This window comes from Mastigoproctus giganteus, chromosome 3 (assembly GCF_048544385.1).
Source record: "Mastigoproctus giganteus isolate SK-2022 chromosome 3, ASM4854438v1, whole genome shotgun sequence".
Taxonomy (NCBI): domain Eukaryota; kingdom Metazoa; phylum Arthropoda; class Arachnida; order Uropygi; family Thelyphonidae; genus Mastigoproctus; species Mastigoproctus giganteus.
This window is the reverse complement of record NC_143577.1, coordinates 3,949,212-3,962,440: the sequence shown is the minus strand read 5'-3', so window position 1 is coordinate 3,962,440 and position 13,229 is coordinate 3,949,212. Positions and strand designations below refer to the sequence as shown.

The 13,229-nt window shown below is 38.8% G+C and overlaps 1 protein-coding gene across 1 annotated transcript in view; it reads left to right on the top strand.

The window, feature by feature from the left end:
- dysc (whirlin protein dyschronic) overlaps positions 1–10,188 on the top strand; it is a 335,054-nt gene extending 324,866 nt beyond the window's left edge. Inside the window, exons 10-13 of the mRNA XM_090369172.1 lie at positions 3,961–4,272; positions 4,582–4,713; positions 7,121–7,351; positions 9,455–10,188. Coding sequence (XP_090225298.1) covers positions 3,961–4,272; positions 4,582–4,713; positions 7,121–7,339 — 663 coding nt within the window. The 3' untranslated portion in view covers positions 7,340–7,351; positions 9,455–10,188. The remainder of the gene's footprint in view (positions 1–3,960; positions 4,273–4,581; positions 4,714–7,120; positions 7,352–9,454) is intronic.
- The last annotated feature ends 3,041 nt before the right edge of the window (positions 10,189–13,229 follow it).

Here is a 13,229-nt window from a genome sequence, read left to right as displayed (position 1 = left end):
ATTTTTTTCCCTGATGAATTTGTATTCGAAGTGTCCGCTTTAGAGCTGTCACTTTATTTTTGTTGCTGCGCACTAAGGCATGTTTGTCTGATGTTTTGTAGCTGTTCAAATAAAAAAAAAAAAAAAAAATACAGATAAAATAGTCGCCAGTTTCAATATGGCAGACAATCTAGTGAAGCTTGATTCGCGTTGGGTTCGACTACATAACAGAGGGTTGTTTTTCTATTTAAGAATTTTATCGAGAGAATATTTCAATTACATAATGTGGGTGCATGCACTTTGTTTAAATTTACCGGTTCACTAGAGAAGACTTCGTCATATTGTGCATAGTGTTAGGGTCAGGCGCCACCTGTGGTTTCCCACTTCTGCGCCATACGTACGTTGTGAAGAAATACAGAACTACTGCAAAGGCCAGAAAAGTGGTGTGTGTTGGATGTGTATTATTATTATTCATTATTATTATGTCTAAGGTGGCACCTAGACTTCCATCTATCTCCACCTAATAAACTGACTTTGTGCAGAACCTCTGCAAAATAGATCTGTATGGAACGTCTCTTCGCCACCAGGGAGCAGCTGGCACCTGCACAGCCGCTCCCTGGTGGCGAAGAGACCCTAATGGCCGCCCATAGTCACTTGGTACTGGCCTGGTCTTCTATTTTAAGTGCCTCATGGACAAAAATCCCGCACCCACCGGAAGTAGTGCTATATCATCTTAATTAGTAATCATTAGATTATTCCAATGTCTTCTCCGTTGAAAAACAGTTACACAGAACTCTTGCAGTGCTTGAAATTTATCCTGATTAGCAATAAGATCACTTTCACAGCCTCTAACTAAATTACCAATCTTCACTTTTAGCCTTTCTCTAAGTTGAACATACAAACTACAATCATATAATAAATGACTCAAAGTCTCAGGTTGACCACAAGTGCATACAGGAGAGCTGACTAGACCAAAGTAATGTAGTTTAAAATTTAATGAGCCATGGCCAGTTAAAATAAACGATGTTACCATAGAAGGAAAAAACCATTTGTTGTTACTATCATAACTGTTGGAATGAACAATCTAGTCACCTCCCCAGTTACGCTAAGATCCCATCTCTGTTGCCACATACCAATCAACTGTGTTAGAACATTTTTCTTAGCTTTAGCTATCTCTATAGTGAAATCAGATGTAATATTCATAAAAGAAACCACTATGCCTTTTTTTTTAAGTAATAACAAAGGGCCCGATACACAATGTACAAGTCTAGATGCCCGGCAGGCCAAAACCTGCATAGCATTGGTTGAGACTGTTCTGCACAAACTAGAAATAACAGAAAGCATTGAGCTGAATCGATAATAATTTCTGTTTAAATTTAACGTTAGTAACTCTGAAGTACCACACTGATGCTCCGTACGCAACTATGGGTAAGAAGACTGCCTCGTAGTATAAATTTAAAACTTTCCTTTTCAACCCCCAATCTGACCGTGTTAATCGAATTATTGCTGCACTAAATTTTTTAATTTTTTCGTGTGAGTAATTTAAATGTGGGAAAAACGATAATCTATCATCAATTCTTAAACCTAGATATTTCACCTCAGATACTAGGGGAATCTGCCTCCCCTTAATTAAAGCTTTTGGCGGTCGCGCATAATTTAGTTTCCCCTTAAGAAGCATCATAACAGTTTTAGTTGTAGATATCAATAATTAATGCAGATCAGCCCACGACACTAGACTTTCTAACACCTGGGCCACTCTTATTTCAAGCACAGACTCGGATTTACCAGTAACACATAAAACCAATCTTCAATTGATTGTTCTAGCCATAATGTTGGATGTGTAGTAACGTGTTGAGTTCTGTTGTGTGTCTTGGCATAGGAGGTAGTGGCTGCCCATAATTCTCTGGCTAGTCTCCGTCAGGGTCAGTCCCCGAAAGCAATCTAACAGTGATTGCTTTCGGGTTCCAGATGCCTGCTGCGTACGTTATAATCAAGGTAAATACCACTTTATAGAATAAGGACAGAGTGTGCCTATTGAGTCCTCAGTCCCGTCTGGAGACCCTGGTGACAAGGGCGGTGTAATTGCGTATCTTTCTTCTTAGGTATTTAAGATGTGGCTGGAAATTCAGTTTGCTGTCAAGTATGACTCCTAGATACTTGAGTTGAGTGGAGAATTTTATGGTCCTGTTGTCGATTTTTATCTGTGGCGGTCTGGCTTCATTGAGACTTCCTTTGAGAAGAATAGAATCTGTTTTGGTGGCAGAGATGGTGAGGTTGTGGTGTTTAGCCCAGTCCTGTAGCTTCTGTAGTGTATTATTCGCCAAATTCTCCAGTCGTGCCCTAGAATCGCCGGTAACGGTGATAATAAGATCATCTGCATAGGCCTGAGAGGTGACCTCTCCCAGGTCCATGCCAAGGAATTCATCAAGGACAAGATTCCACAAGAATGGGCCCAGAACCGAGCCCTGTGGGCATCCTCTGTAGACCTGTCTGGTGATTTTCATATATGGAGCATTGACAGTGATTGACCTGTTGGAAAGGTAGCTTTTGATTGAGTTATATAGGTTTACTGGAAGCTTTGATTGGCGCAGTCCGCCTAGGACGCTCGGCCACCAGAGTGAGTCGAACGCCCCAGCAAAGTCGACAGCGATCAGAGTGTATTTCTTTTGGGTAATTCCTACTGCTTCAAGGAGTAGAGTGCATCCACAGTGGAGTGCCCCGTTTTGAATCCAAATTGTCTGTGAGAATCCATGTTTGCATTGTTGTAGTGTTTGAGAAGTCCGTAGTAGAGTAGCCTTTCACACAGTTTACTAAGTACCGACAGGAGAGCGATGGGAAGGTAGGAGTTCAGGTAGTTTCGTTGGGTTCTTCAGGATTAATTTTACGTTGGCCGACTTCCAATTTGTTGGGTAGTTTTCATTTATTTATTTATTAATTACACACAATATAGTCTCAACATTATGTACATAAAAGTATATACATGATTTATATACAAGATATATTTACATATAATTATATGCTCTGACAAAATATATGCTCTGACAAAATATATGCTCTGACAAAATATATGCTCTGTTGGGTAGTGACCATCACGTAGACAGGTATTGAATAGATGAAGTATTAATTCGGGGGCACACTCCACTGTTTTCTTTATAATCTCCGGCTCCAGCAGGTCCGGTCCTGGGCATATCCTACTATCTTTGATTAGAGCCGTAGCAGTTTGTAGTTCTCCTAAGTCAAAGGGAGATTCCTGCTCTTCAGTGTGGTAAGTCTCATTCTCTGCACAGAGGGACTGGTTGTAGGATGGAGAAGACTTCGCCATTGGGTGAACGAGCATCTACCCTCTCTCTCTCTCTCTCTAACCGATTTCGGATGCGTGATTTGTGGCAATCGGGCCAATTTTACCCAAATAATCCCGCTAATTTTCTCTCATTTAAGAGTACCTCTTCTTTAACGATCTCAGAACTCCTTTTTAGTGCAAGCAGAGGCAGTTGTTCGGCTGCTCATTCCCACGTGGCTTATGGTTTAATACTGGTCGCGAAGGACACATCAGCTGCACCGAGGAGTGGACTTCGTTCAATTCTCTTTCGACGAGATTTTGAGGTCCTTCGTAGCGTTAAGAGTTTGGATAAATCATGAAGAAAAATTACATTTCTGGTTTCTACGAAATTAGTTTCTGATGTATTACCAATTAATTTTTTATATCTGTAAGAAACTGAATTTTAACGGGTGATGAAATAACTCTTGTAGGGGATTCACTCATTTGTCGATCGTTTCATTCCATCGCTTAAAATGACATCACAGAAGCTCCACATATCTATCGTACATCTACTGACTTATAGAGGAAGGGTATTTGCGTTACTTATACCCTTCCTCCACGAAGTAAATGATACAAGTTAACAATAAATAGCCTGCAGCCAGCAACTGCACTTTCCAAGCAACGGCTGTTAACAATTTCCTCTTTTTCTTTTTTTTCGCCAGGAGGTGGCGCAGGCTGTCCTCTCGAGGCTAGAAGCGATCGCTCTGTCCAGGCAACATCAGCAACATCAGCACCACCAGCAACCTCCACAACGTCCTCACCTCCTCCAACCGCCACCTCAGGAACACCAGACCCCGCACTTCGTCATTCATCATCCTTCGCCACCTGCCATCTTGCCTGACACGCTGGAGATCCCCCACATACGTGTCCGTCGTCACAGATCATTGCCAGATCCGCACGCCATCTATGTTCGCAGACGGCAACAACTGTTGGAGGTCCAGCAACAGCACAGAAGCGCTTCCATGCGACTGCCAGTGAGTACAATGCTTGGGCATTTATTTTATGTCTCGCTGTACTTTTAATGGATTTAAAGAATCGAATTAAAATGTAGTCAAAGAAGAGCCCTCTATCATTATAAATACGCTTTTCCAATTGATCGAAGAAGCAAGTGCCTTCAGCCAGGAAAGGATGCACCAAACTTTTCCAGGTCTTCGAAGGCAATTTATTTAGGTAGAGAACTTCTTTTGCTGCCTCAATTACCTTTACCAACTGACAGCTGATCTGTGAATTCATTTCCCTCATCCAAATTTGACGATCCAATAACGACCTCTCTTTGTTTACAGGGTCATCGGGCCATCCTCGAGGACAACGGCAACTTGCGAGTGATCGTGAAGAAGACCCGTCCTTTGCTGGGCATCGCCATAGAGGGTGGCGTGAACACCTCTCAGCCTCTTCCCAGGATAATAAGCATCCACGTAAGCGCAGACTCCCTTCTACCATTGCGTACTACTCATGCGTCAGTTAAATAAATTTCGCAGTCCTCTCGCTACTCCTACACCCAATATGAAAACAACGTTTACATCAACTACTACCTAATTAGCCTCTGCGGCTGGCGCAGTGGGTTGGTCTTCTCGAAACTTAGCTATTTTGGAAAAAGGGGCGTAAACGAATCCATAAGAAGAACGGCTTAGAAGGTGAGGATTGTAGAGGTTGGCAACTAGATATTGTTGGGGGAAGCGGGGGCTGATTGGGATATACAAGCCCTGAAGACAGGGCTAATGATTTATTCACTTTATCGATTTTTAAACAAGGGTATGTGGGGGAGGGGGTGCGGATAAATACATTCCATACTACCAAAAGTTAGTATTATTTCGAAAATGAAAGAAATGATGATTTCAAAAATGTTCCACATTAACAACGGTTCATTTGCTTTCCGATATTTAAACACGGGCGTGGGGAAGTGTACCCAACCCCTCCCCTACGCTAAATTTTAAATTAATCAGCTCTTCTTTATATCCGCGTCACTGAACAATATGCGCGTATCCAAAAAGACACTGCTGCGAGCAAGGTCACCACCACCAGACCTCTAGAAATTTCCGTTGTCGCTCTGTTAAGTTCCGTAATGGAGGAAGAAATTGAGCCGAAGATCGTAAAGTTTTTCAAACATTTTTCTTTTAAGACATCGATTTCCTGAACCGAAAGAACCGCTTGGTGGAAGACGTTTTCAGAGCATTGCGGAACTCACCGCTGAAGAGAGAGAGCCGACGTAATCGACGTCTACTGGAAAGGGAGGGAGGGATGGGGAACGGATTACATCGAGACTTTTGAGATAGCTCTCGTAACCATGACAACCAATACGTTTATAATACATACGTCGTTTTCTACACTGGCAGGGGTCTGCTGGTACTCCCTGGTATTGCACTTCCTCCAGTGGGTGAAGGATTATTTTGCCTTCCAAGGCCATACCACATAATAGAAGCCTGCCTCCTGTGACAAGGACGGGAGCCCTTGAATTCTGGAAGTGGCTTACCTTGTGTTTGCCACTTCTCGGCTACAAACTTCCCCGTCTATAACCACATTCCCGACTTCACAATATTACTTATGGAGCTGAACAAGCGTTCACGTTGAACTGCCTTCAAAAATAAATAAAAAAAAAAACACCCTAAGTTGTTTACCCTAGCTTGCTTCACCCTAAATTGTTTACGTTTCTTTTTATTAGTTTAAAAATGGTTAGTTTAATATATGAAGTATCAGATAAGGGATAATTTGGTTAGAGGTACAAAAAGGGAGGAGAAAATTACAAAACTAAAATCTGACGCTAGCTAAAAATAAATATTGATATATAATCAGCTATTTCATCAGGGGACTACACCCGATCAGGTATCAAAAACTGCGTTTCTATAGTTGTCCATATTTGTGGAAGAAAATGAAATTTAAAAATAAGTGAGAGCAAATGGAAGGGCAAAGCAGAAGAATTTCCACAAAAATATGGACGAGGTAGTCCCAACGCAGTGTATGTTTTAAACGTAAGAAATTAAAGAAAAATAAGAAGAATAAAATAAGTGCTTCGGTGTAACTTAGATGCAATAAGGTGTCTATAAGTGAAAATTAGCAAATGGCGCGATTAAGAAAACTTTCCGAGAATTTTTGTATAAGAATGTAAAATTAGAAGATAATGCAAGCAAATGGTATAAGGCAAGGGAATGAAGCGAGGAAAGAAAGGAAGGGGATGAAAGGCCACTTACTGCCACCCACGTGAAGCGAAATGATCCTATATGATTATAGTCAAATGAGATCACTATAATCCCCGGTTAAGTTGCTTGTTACACTGTTTCTGAACAATTTTAAAAAATTAAATACTGGGGCTCCTGTCCTCACCTGTCTCATTCTTAACAGGTATCCCCGAGGATCCTCCTTGGGACCATTAATATTCAATACATATGGAAACGATCGTATAAAAAATACCTGGAAATGGCCTTCCATCTGCTCTCTCTAAATCTGCTACGTGGGCTGAGGTAAATAACTTCAAAATAAATGTTCTTTAATAACATTTATTTTGAAGTATTGTGTTGAGGAACGAAAGTTCCTCAACACAATAGGAAGTAAGCAGAAAAAATTCAAATCCGGATAGGTCGTTAGTAATCCATCGGCCTCTTTTTAAACACCATATTACTCTGCCAATGCATATATGTTTATTTATTTTAAATTGAAGTCGTATACTCGTATAAATGTTTACTTTAAAATTGTAATTAAAATAGGTCAGAGGCCATACTGTGGCCTGTAACGTATTTTAAATTCTTTATCGGTTTTGTGTGTTCACCAAACACCTCCCACTTCATCGTTTCCATGACAACTCTAATTATAGTGTCTTCATTTTACCAGCCTGGTGGATCGGCATTCGAAGCGGGAGGTCTCAAAGTGGGTCACATAATTCTGGAAGTGGACGGAATGAAGATGTACAAGAAGAAGCACCACGAGGTCGCGCAGGTGATCGCCGATTCCTTCTACAACTCCGACAAGGACACGGTAGAGTTTCTTCTGACCGAGAAGGCGAGAACTGAGTTGGACATGCGGAGATCATCCTTCATGGTGACGGAATAGGTCATCGCAGAGGTGAGTAAAACCTTTATGCATCGATCATTCATTTGCAGTGTGTTGCCACCAAATGTATTGGAATTTTCGCATACCAGGGGAGAGGGGGATGTTCTTCCCACAAATATGCCACCCAGGGTAGACGTGCGAACGTTAGAAAAATTCATTTATTATCTCCAATTCCCCGAAAACCACATTAAAGTAAACCTCGTGGAGAAGCAAAACCCGGCAACCCAACTTTCCTCGTCTTTTATCCCGAATTGCATTCCCCCGTTGTGGTAATCAATTAACAACAGTCCTTCCGTATCTCAGAAAACTTAAACCAACATTTTTCCAGCTGATACTTAGATTCGAAACGTTCTCGGGGTTGAAGCTCCCTTGTGCTTCCAGTGCATACTTTTTTTCTAATTTGGATTGAGGATCGTAAAAATGTAACCAAGTTTCATCAGAACTTGGCAATATTTTATCTCTTTGGGATAAAATTCACCAAAAACTGGATTAGCAAGGATTAATTTTAAAATTCTCTTTTGATTGACTCCACTCTCTGATGTTTGTCATGAATGGAAAGGTTTCTGCAAACCCATCTTGCACAAAGTTTGGACATTAAAATGCTTCCACGGAAAACAAAAATTATTATTATTAAAATGCTTCCACGGAAAGTGTTAAGTAATTTTTCAGGTGCAGATACCCAATTCTTCTGTTTTACAAAATGTTTTCTTCAACGGCGGAAAGTGTTTCAGAATTTGGATCATTCCCAACTGAATTCCTTTTTATTTTGAACTCAGCCGACCATCTTTCATCAGTAGCGTAATACCTCCCTCCCCAAACACTTTAGGCATTATTTCGTAGAATTCTTTAGCATTTTTGTCCTCTTTGGTCAAAAAATTGATTACTGAACGATACTCAATTTGGATGTTCGTTCTTCTTCCACCTACCAACTTAGATTAAACTTTTAATCTAAGTTGGTAGGTGGAAGAAGGTAGGTGGAATCAACATTTAATTTCTAAAATTAAACGACATTTAATTTTAGAAATTAAATGTCGTTTCTGCCATAATTATTTTCAAACTTTTGCATGACGGTTTCTTAACGACAAAATACCTCTGTCTCAATGCAAGAAATTAGATACGATATTAGAATACATATTTTTATTTATGAACTGGACTTATCCACTTCAGACTTTTAAGCTAAAATTCTCAAATTCCTTATCAGCACTGCATCTGCAGTTGTCGGTCAAATAGGGTCAAATAGGGTGCAATATTTGAATGGAGTCTCTTTTGGAAGATGCTGGTCTTGTATGCTGCTCAGCCAATAAAAGGGTGTGTGATGTGGAATCTTAGCGGCTTCACTGGCTTCGTGGATAGATCATCGAGTGTCTAATGAATGAAGTTTGAATATCGGCAACTTTGCTAATCAGGATGTCTGCTTTTATGCCTCGATTGACAAAAAACCAAAATGTGAACTACGTATTTTATTCTCTTTTAAAACCACGCCACGCCAGTTTGTTGAGGTTCCGACTTTCTTTGGCGTTAAACTATCTTACGACTACTTTTCTAATGTGTTTACAAATAGTAATTGTAAGATAAGTAAACGTGATGCGTAAACGCGGTGTCACTTTGCTTCTAAGTCCAGGGCGTTGAAGAAAACAAATGTGAATGTGTTTCGTTATATCCATCAATGGCAAATAAGTTTGTTGAATGTAATAACAAATTCACTGATTGCAATAATAGTTTGTTTCGGATAATCGACGTTACATGGTCTGTTTATTACTGATATCATCAAGATGCTAACAATAAACAGTGAGTGATCAGTGCAGCAAATATGATTTTAATGTGGTATATCCCCTCACCCCTGTCTCTGTCCTCATCCCGACTCCAGAACCTTGGGTTGGTTGTGGTTACGTACTTCAAACGGGATGGGGGGAATGCCCCATCCCACGCTAACAGTGCACTAGTTTATCAGCTACTATAAGCTATTAAAACGAAGACGCAAACATCCCTGATTCATTGGGAGGGTTGATGAACCGGAGTTTAAAAATAAAAAAAATTCTCTGGTCCGTATCAGTCTCGTAGGAGGTTATAGGAGTAAGCCAGAAGCCACCTAATTCTTGTTTTCTTTTCTTACAGGGAGATCAGCTGAGCAGCCATCTTCACTTAGGAGTGGATGACCAAGCGAATTGATGGCAAATCAGCTTCCTCGAGGATGGACGACTACAAAAGCTGGAATATGTCAAATAAACCCACGGTGTTCAAATGCCGGCAAACTGTCTCCAAGCGACAGGTCCGCTGGATGGCCGAGCTTTCTTCACCATCCGCTTCTGTTCACGAATGTCGAGCTTTCCTTGCGCTGTTTATCGAACCACACACACACACAATGACACGAGGTCAAACTCGGAGCAATAATGCCAGTGAGTGAGCATTGGGACAACTGCGCAGCCCCTTTGATGTTCCCCCGCTTCTCTGTGATCAAACTGCCTTCAGCGGCAAGAGAGAGTTACGCATTAAGAACCCCCACAAACTCGATCAACGATTCTTTGTGCCACCTTCGAGAGGAGTGTAGACTATTTTGTTCACCATTTTGTACGACCGCCCTCGGTGTGGGTCCTAAGTCCGTCTTTTAGTTCTGTTTAGTGTCGAGTATATTTGTATACTGAAAACAAAAGTGCTAATAGTCGTTCACGAAGTAGATGTACATAGAGTATTTTTCTGTACGTGCGAGCAGTGGACACCAGCAGTTGAAAAGGAGAAAGCAGTGTCAGCAACACGAATTCGTAATAACAGAGCACGCGACTAAGTGTGGGACTGAGGGATCCGGTTAGCCCATGGATCGACGCGTACACCACCATTGAATATTTAATACGCGAGGAATTCGTGGACCCCCCGAGTACATTACAAAATGCGGGATTACTCGCTATTTCTGCATACCAACCGCAAAGGTCAAACTAAAATTCTGAGCAGATTTTTATAACGTTTTGTATTTATGGATTAAGAGTACTTTGAATATTTTTATATATTCGATAATTCTAAGTGAAAAGTAATAACTGAAGTCAGATTTTTGTTACCACAAAATAAAATTGTCAACGGTAAAAGTAACTAAACTTTTTTCGACTTCAGTAAGTTATAACTTAGTTTAAATTTGTTTGTTAATTAACCAACTTTACTGTCTCAGTAGAGTGAAATCAGTATTACGTCAGCATTAACATTTCCTAATATAAAGATACAAAATTAGAATCACTCTTAATTATAAAGTAAATAATTACTGCACAATAGCGAAGAAATTTGTTTACATACGTTTCGAAGACTATAACAAGTTGTTCTTCGTCAGAACAGCTGCTAACTTACGAATTAAAACGAGTTATTGAAAATTACAGTGCAGGGATTGTACTGTAATTTTCATTTACATTTTACATTTACATTTTACTGTAATCGTAAAATAGGCATAAAAATGCGAATTCGGTCCAACATCCAGAAACAAATATAGTAAGGAAATAGTATAATTCATTATTTATATATTTAGTAAACTGATAACAAAAAACAAAACAAGCTCTTCAAAAAGTAGCTATTTTCACATGTGTTTAAATTGTAAACTTTCCTTTCTGCTCATCCACCGTATTTCCCATTCATTCCTGCAATCAGCAGTAACAAAAATATCCAGCGCTTCGGCTCCCAACGAGGGGGATAAGGTGACTACATATCCAGGCCCGCAATTTTTCAAGGGGCCCAGCAAAGACCTTAATATTACAGTATTTTAATTAATTTTGAATAATCAGCAAAAAAATTCGAAAAATGCAAAGCCAGAATTCTTGAGGTATAGCAATCGTACAATATTTTTTTCTTTTTCTTTAATAACTGCTATTATTATTAAGTGAAAGCTAAAGCAAAAAGGGATACTGCATAGTTGTGCAATACCCCTTAATAATTGTGCCAGGTCAACAAGAGTGTAGAGGAGGGCAAGAGGTTAGCTTCCTCGCTCTCGGACATCGTAGAGGGGACCTGGAATGGGGTATGGCACCCTATGGGGGAAAGGCAGACCACCCCGGTGAAGCTGTTTTCTTCAGGTTGGCTGTCGACATCCCCCTGATAGTCAATATTTGTTCTGAAGAAGAAGTCGTGCGATTGTTCCATTCCTGCACCATGTCTACGTAATTATTGTTTATATATTATTAGTATTAATAATTTATTATTTATATTACTATATAAATAATACTAGATAAATAATATATATTACTAGTAATATAAAGACTGAATGAGCAGACTGGGGAGGAGAATTGAATATAAACTACAAATGGTGATTGTAACTACGGAAAACACAAAAAAAAAAAAAAAAAGAAGAAGAAGAAGGTACTTAGCGCTGTATAGCTAATAATTTCAATGTCGTCTTCAGGGGTCAACCACTGAAATTATAGGAAAGACAGCAATAAGTGGACCTTTGTTTCTGACATTAAATACATGCTCAAAATACGACGGTAGAGGTAAGAAAATTTGAAATTGGCGGTTAATGATATTAAGTTCAAATAATGCACAAGAAAGGTGAGTGTGGCTGACCCAATTTATTACTAGTATTACATTTTATTTATCTATTACTAGTACTTGACGTATCTGAAACGTATTTTAAGTACTAAATATATTGTTTCGTTCAGTAAAAAATAAAGCGTACTTTCTGAACACTAATATGTATTTTTAAACATTTCCTTTTAAACGTCAAACTAAATAAAATATTTATTTATTAAGGTTGCATCGAGAAAAATGAACGCCCCATCCCAATTAAAAATAATAATTAAAGATAATAGATAACTAATTAATTATCTATAACCGCCAATTGAACTATATTGGTACTCGCATTTTAATAGAATACAGAAAGATAGATAGATAGATAGATAGACATGCATTTTTAATGAAATGCTGACGAATATTTTTAAACGTAGAGTAGTTTAACCTAAAACGTTCAAATTGAAATAACGCGTGAAAAATGAAATTATTGGATATTTATAAACTATCGATTCCAATAATGAGCACCAGATAGCGCCACAGTCACATCAATTTCATGCCAAAAGGTCATTTATTATGAACGACGCCTCAATTTTAATTAATCCAATACGCAGATTTTATAGTGGCGAGAATTAATTAACTCTTAAAAAAGCTTTTTAATTAGCGAAATTGAGAAACGCTATGTAAAAATAAGAATTTGATTAATAAATAATTTTCTACTGTTGTCCTAATTTTTTTGCAGTTCAGCAATGGATAATTTATAAGGACGCTTGAACACTAGCCACGCTTTGTAATGCTACGAGTTTACTCTTAAAAACAATAGATGTTAGCGTTTGAAATACTAAATATATTTTAATAGATTGTAATACAGAAAAGTTTTGTAAAATTTTAAAATTTACAGTTAGCATCGAGTGTTTCTGCAGGAAGTAGTTGGGAAACACTCGGTTAAGTAACGAGTCCATTTTGTTAAAGCATTTTCGATAAAGTGTTTTAATAGAATTTAAAATAAGTTGGCAAAATGGTAAAGAGGTACTTAACAGTTAAGAAAACTAACTTCCCAAAACAAAGTATCAGCAGAACATATCTAGTGAAGGGTCATTAAAAAGTCCTTGTGCAGTTTTAAATTTTCATAACTTCCGTTCTATACGTGATAAAATGAATCTGTAAAAAGGGTAAAGGAAAGACTTTATTACAGTTTTACATTTATTCTTGGGATTGTTAATTCTCAACATGTCCACCGTCATTACGTATACAATCTGAGATACGATTCTGAAATTCTGATGTTAAGAGTATTGATAAACAATACTCTAACATGTCCCCATAGAAAAAAATCCAATGGGCTCAAATCTGTGAACGTGGTGGCCAAGAGATCGGTCCACCTCTTCCAATTCATCTGTTAGAAAAATTTTAATTC